The 5,568-nt window shown below is 46.6% G+C and overlaps 2 protein-coding genes across 2 annotated transcripts; both read right to left on the bottom strand.

Moving 5' to 3' along the window:
* Positions 1–725: 725 nt before the first annotated feature.
* On the bottom strand, positions 726–2,597 carry LOC132571032 (zinc finger protein 420-like; the record flags this gene model as incomplete). The annotated part of the gene is made up of 2 exons (XM_060237663.1): positions 1,604–2,597; positions 726–1,519 (listed from the first exon to the last, which is right to left on the bottom strand). Coding segments are annotated over exons 1-2 (1,788 nt in total), but the record flags the coding sequence as incomplete, so codon positions are not given.
* Positions 2,598–3,675: 1,078 nt separating this feature from the next.
* LOC132571033 (zinc finger protein 480-like) lies at positions 3,676–5,068 on the bottom strand. Its single transcript, XM_060237664.1, has 3 exons — positions 4,955–5,068; positions 4,037–4,113; positions 3,676–3,819 (listed from the first exon to the last, which is right to left on the bottom strand). Exons 1-3 carry the CDS (start codon positions 5,037–5,039, stop codon positions 3,676–3,678), a joined length of 306 nt encoding a protein of 101 aa, XP_060093647.1. The 5' UTR covers positions 5,040–5,068.
* Positions 5,069–5,568: the final 500 nt, after the last annotated feature.

Genomic DNA, 5,568 nt, shown 5'->3' on the forward strand with positions numbered 1-5,568 from the left:
ACTAGGTGTTTATGTACTACCCCTATACTGATCCTAGGTTGGAACTTCATACCCTCCATATATGTTCTGTTTTTGCCATATTCAGCACCGTTTCCCTCAAAAGAGAAGACTGAGGACAAGTAAGAATTGAGCAGTTCCGCCCTTTCTTCATTACCTGTTACAATTTCACTTTCTTGCCCTCGCAATGGGCCTACCATGTCCTTGCTCTTTTTCTTACTCTGAACATAAGAAAAGAACCCTTTTTTGTTGTTTTTAGCATCTTTGGCCAGCCTAAGCTCATACTAAGCTTTAGCTTTCCTAACTTTTTCTCTACAAGCACTGGTGATTTGATTATATTCATCCTTGGTTATAAGGCCCTCCTTCCATTTCCTAAAGGAGTCTTTTTTATTTCTCAAGTCTTTAGAGAGCCCTTTATGGAGCCACTTCGGCTTCTTTAGGCTTTTTCCATTTTTTCTTCTCATAGGAATATGAGTCTTTTACCACACTCCAAGCTTTCAAAAGGTTTCTCTGCTGTGTGGGTTCTTTGATGGTCTTGAAGAGTACTCCCTTCACTGAATCCCTTTCCACACTCTGCGCATTCAAAAGGTTTTTCCCCTGTGTGTGGGTTTTTTGTGCTTTTGAAGGTGTGAATTCATACTAAATCTCTTTCCACAGTCTTAGCATTCAAAAGGTCTCTCCCCTGTGTGGGTTCTCTGATGGTCTTGAAGATGGCCATTTGTACTGAATCTCTTTCCACACAATGAGCATTCAAAAGGTTTTTCCCCTGTGTGGGTTCTTTGATGCTCTTGAAGATGACCACTTGTAATGAATCTCTTCCTACACTCTGAACATTCAAAAAGTTTCTCACCTTTGGGGGTTCTCTGATGTTGGTGAAGATTCCCACTCCAACTGAGTCTCTTTCCACACACTGAGCATTCAAAAGGTTTCTCACCTGTGTGGGATCTTTGATGCCGTTGAAGATTACCACTCCGACTGAATCTCTTTCCACACTCTAAGCATTCAAAAGGTTTTTCCCCTGTGTGGGTTCTATGATGCTCTTGAAGTTTGCGACTCTTACTGAATCTCTTCCCACACTCTGAACATTCAAAAGGTTTTTCCCCTGTGTGGGTTCTATGATGCTCTTGAAGATTACCACTCCGACTGAATCTCTTTCCACACTCTAAGCATTCAAAAGGTTTTTCCCCTGTGTGGGTTCTATGATGCTCTTGAAGTTTGCGACTCTTACTGAATCTCTTCCCACACTCTGAACATTCAAAAGGTTTTTCCCCTGTGTGGGTTCTATGATGCTCTTGAAGACTGGAACTGTGACTGAATCTCTTTCCACACTCTAAGCATTCAAAAGGTTTCTCACCTGTGTGGGATCTTTGATGCTGTTGAAGACTACCACTCCGACTGAATCTTTTCCCACACTCTAAGCATTCAAAAGGTTTCTCACCTGTGTGGGATCTTTGATGCTGTTGAAGACTACCACTCCGATTGAATCTCATTCCACACTCTAAGCATTCAAAAGGTTTCTCACCTGTGTGGGTTCTCTGATGCCAATGAAGACTATCATTCCGACTGTATCTCTTTCCACACTCTGAGCATGCAAAAAGTTTCTTGCCTCTGTGGGTTATCTGATGTTGGTGAAGATGGCCACTGTGACTGAATCTCTTTCCACATTCTGAGCATTCAAAAGGTTTCACACCTGTGTGGGATCTTTGATGCTTTTTAAGTTCGCCACTCTGACAGAATCTCTTTCCACACTCTGAGCATTCAAAAGGTTTCTCCCCTGTGTGGGTTCTTTGATGATACTGAAGACTGCAACTCTGACGGAATCTCTTTCCACACTCTGAGCATTCAAAAGGTTTCTCCCCTGTGTGGGTTCTTTGATGATACTGAAGACTGCCACTCTGACTGAATCTCTTTCCACACTCTGAGCATTCAAATGGTTTCTCACCTGTGTGGGTTCGCTGATGCTGTTGAAGATTGCCACTCTGACTGAATCTCATTCCACACTCTGAGCATTCAAATGGTTTCTCACCTGTGTGGGTTCGCTGATGCCGTTGAAGTTGGGCATTGCTACTGAATCTCTTTCCACACTCTGAGCATTCAAATGGTTTCTCACCTGTGTGGGTTTGCTGATGCTGTTGAAGTTGGCCATTGCTACTGAATCTCTTTCCACACTCTGAGCATTCAAATGGTTTCTCACCTGTGTGGGTTCGCTGATGCCGTTGAAGATGGCTATTGCTACTGAATCTCTTTCCACACTCTGAGCATTCAAATGGTTTCTCACCTGTGTGGGTTCGCTGATGCTGTTGAAGATTGCCACTCTGACTGAATCTCATTCCACACTCTGAGCATTCAAATGGTTTCTCACCTGTGTGGGTTCGCTGATGCCGTTGAAGATGGCCATTGCTACTGAATCTCTTTCCACACTCAGAGCATTCAAAACGGTTATCATCTTTGCATATTCTTTGCTGTTGGAGATTTCTACTCTGATTGAATTTCTTTCCACACTCTGAAGGTTTCTCTCCTCTGTGTATTCTTTGCTTCACAGAAAACTGTGATCTATATTTGAAGTACTTTCCACACTGAATGGTTTTACTTGTCTTCATTACATTGTGCTTTGGAAAATGTATGTTACGCTTTCTTCCATTACTCTCCTTAACCCAACAGCTGTCTTTCTTTCTCTTAGGTATACTTTTATTCCTGATGTTTCCTCTTATGTCTTCATTATTAACTCTGTCTGGCAATTGCTGATGAAGTTCCTCATTCCTCTGACCATCCTCTGCTGGAATAATGGGAGAGAGAGAGTGTTAGCACCTGGGAGGGAAGGTAACATCCAAATTCATCTAATTGACTGCAGAAAGAAAAGACTGACAGCCCTTCATTCATTCATTCATTCATTCATTCATTCATTCGTGTCCCGCCCTCCCCGCCAAAGCAGACACTGGGTGGCACACATTAAGAGGTCACAAGACCAATATTATTAGATAAAAATATAAATATAAGTACATCATAAATAAAACAAATAGATACAACAATGGTAGGTGCTTATAGATCCAATATATTGATGTATTAAAATGTATTAAAGATGGCAGATACTTCCAACTCCATCGGTGTTTAGATTTTATTGTTCAAGTATTTCTGCTAGATGTCCTATAAGAAAAAGATCCCCAGTCACAGAATGGTGTTCGAGGTGGGCCAGATGGATTAGTTTCTGCCTGAAAAATACCCTTGGCGATATGCACATTCTGGAAAGCCAGAAGGTTGCACCGTAATGCCAGGGAGCAGACATCGGGATGCAGAGCAAGGGGTTCCAAAGGAATTATCTCACCTTGGGGGGATTCCTCTATCCAAGAATAGAACTCTTAGAACTGTGGCTGTTGAGTCTCTGAATGGGGCTGGGGGCTCAATTCCTGACACAAGAGCTTTGTGCAACAGCAGTCAGACCATCCAGGGGAAAGGAGTGTTGAAAAGGCAGACCACAGAGAAATGAGGATCTGGCCCCTTCATCCCTTTCATCCCACCTTTGCCTCAGGCCAGGACACTTTCTCTGGATCGGGTGATGGCCACAACACTGGCCTCAGTTGCCCCTCAGCAAGTAGCTGGAAAGGACTCAAAATGGTGTATTTATTGTTCAGTGTTTTGAGTCATGCCTCATCCCAATGGCAGAATTCGCACCTTTGTCACCTAGGAAAGATCCTTACCCAGAGAGGCCACGTTCCCATAGTTCTCCAGCATGACTTCCCGGTAGAGAGCTCTTTGTCCCGGATCCAGCAGGGCCCACTCAGCCTCAGAGAAAGAGACGGACACCTCCTCCAAGGAAAAGGGGCCCTGGAAGAAAAAGCAGATCCCTCCTCTTCAGAGGTCATTCCATGCAGAGACTGCACAAGGGAGGGATTGTCTTGGGAAGGTGCAGGATGTGTGGCTGGGGGTGGGTAGAGGGAGTGGCCTCCAGAGCCTCTCTCACCTGCTAGAAACTGCAGAAGGAACCCCCCCCCCCCCAAGAAAGGAGAAGGGGCCCAGGCTGTGCCCTGCTCAGATCCCCTACCTGGGCTGGAGGTTCAGCAGCCGCTTCCACACCTCTGAAAAGACAACGGCTCAACAGCATCTCTCCACAGCCTGTTCCTGAGACAAAGGAGGAAAGAAGGGTGTTTTTCAGGATTTTTGATTCCATTTGCTTGTTTGTACCCTGCTTCACACACCCCCTTCTCAGGGGTGCGAAACCTCAACCTGTCTACACTCAACAATCTTCTAAATACTTTTAACTAAATCCTGGGAGAGGCAGAAGAGGAGCACCAGGGACCTGTGAGCCTCGGGGATTACAAAAGCTGACAACGTACTTCAGACTTCTGGGAGACCCATGTCAGGTCGGGGGGGGGGGCGGAAGAGGGGTGGAAATAATGTCGAGTGACACGTCACTGTCACATTTGGCCAGAGGTGACTTGAGCACATCTGGAGAGTCAAGGGTAAGATGGATGAGTTTTCAGGCAGTCTCTACAAACAGCTTTTCAGACAGATGCAACAGCACAACATCAAGTCTGCCCCAAGCCCAACCCCAGAGCCCCTGGGGGGAGCAGGCCACACCCTGTCCCCCCACCCCAGTATCCTGCTTCCCACAGAGGCCCACCAGATGCCCCTATAAGAACTGTTATAGAAGCCAAATTTGTCCCATATTATTGGCCCCAAGAAGGTGTTTTCCAGAGCTCTGCTGCACAGAGGGTGGAGGGTCTTTTTCTTCATTGGGTAGAACTGAAGGAGGGTGAGAGATGAACATTTTTGTTTATGTGAAGAACCGCCTTCCATGAACTTATCAAACCCCCTTTGAGAGGTTTCACAGTTGGTGGACATGGAGTGCCACAAATTCACTCTGTGTTCTGTGAAGAAGAGTTTAATTATTTCCCCTGACCTGAACCGTCTATCCATTTAGAGGGTGCCCCAATCACACCCAGGCACAAAAGGCCCTTACCACAGGAGAGGGCATCTTGGGCACACTCCATAGCCTGCGCCCTCTGCCCTTGCTCCAAGGAATCTCCTTCCGTCTCAGGGAACATAGCTTCTTTCTTCACGGATGAAGCCCAAATCTGAAAAAGCAGCGCGGGGGGGGGGGGGAGGGGTAAGAGATGGAATGGAAAATAGGCCAAGGAATGGATCCTGCCCCCCTCCCAGACTCTGCACCCTTCTGTCAGCAGACCTGGTGGGTTATCTGGAGGGAGAAGAAATTCTCTAGAAAAAACGGCTAGGGAGGGAGGGAAGGAGGAAAGGAGGGAAGGAGGGAGGGAGGGAGGGAGGGAGGGAGGGAGGGAAGGAAGGAAGGAAGGAAGGAAGGAAGGAAGGAAGGAAGGAAGGAAGGAAGGAAGGAAGGAAGGAAGGAAGGAAGGAAGGAAGGAAGGAAGGAAGGAGGGAAGGAGGGAAGGAGGGAAGGAGGGAAGGAAGGAAGGAAGGAAGGAAGGAAGGAAGGAAGGAAGGAAGGAAGGAAGGAAGGAAGGAAGGAAGGAAGGAAGGAAGGAAGGAAGGAAGGAAGGAAGGAAGGAAGGAGGGAGGGAGGGAGGGAGGGAGGGAGGGAGGGAGGGAGGGAAGGAA

The sequence above is a fragment of the Heteronotia binoei genome, chromosome 5 (genome assembly GCF_032191835.1).
Source record: "Heteronotia binoei isolate CCM8104 ecotype False Entrance Well chromosome 5, APGP_CSIRO_Hbin_v1, whole genome shotgun sequence".
Lineage (NCBI taxonomy): Eukaryota > Metazoa > Chordata > Lepidosauria > Squamata > Gekkonidae > Heteronotia > Heteronotia binoei.

Coding starts and splice junctions, on each gene's coding strand:
- LOC132571033 (XM_060237664.1), bottom strand. CDS start 5,039: ATGTTCCCTGAGACGGAAGGAGATTCCTTGGAGCAAGGGCAGAGGGCG. Junction 4,114..4,954: donor CCAAGATGCCCTCTCCTGTG/GTAAGGGCCTTT, acceptor CCTTTGTCTCAG/GAACAGGCTGTGGAGAGATG. Junction 3,820..4,036: donor CTGCTGAACCTCCAGCCCAG/GTAGGGGATCTG, acceptor TTTTTCTTCCAG/GGCCCCTTTTCCTTGGAGGA.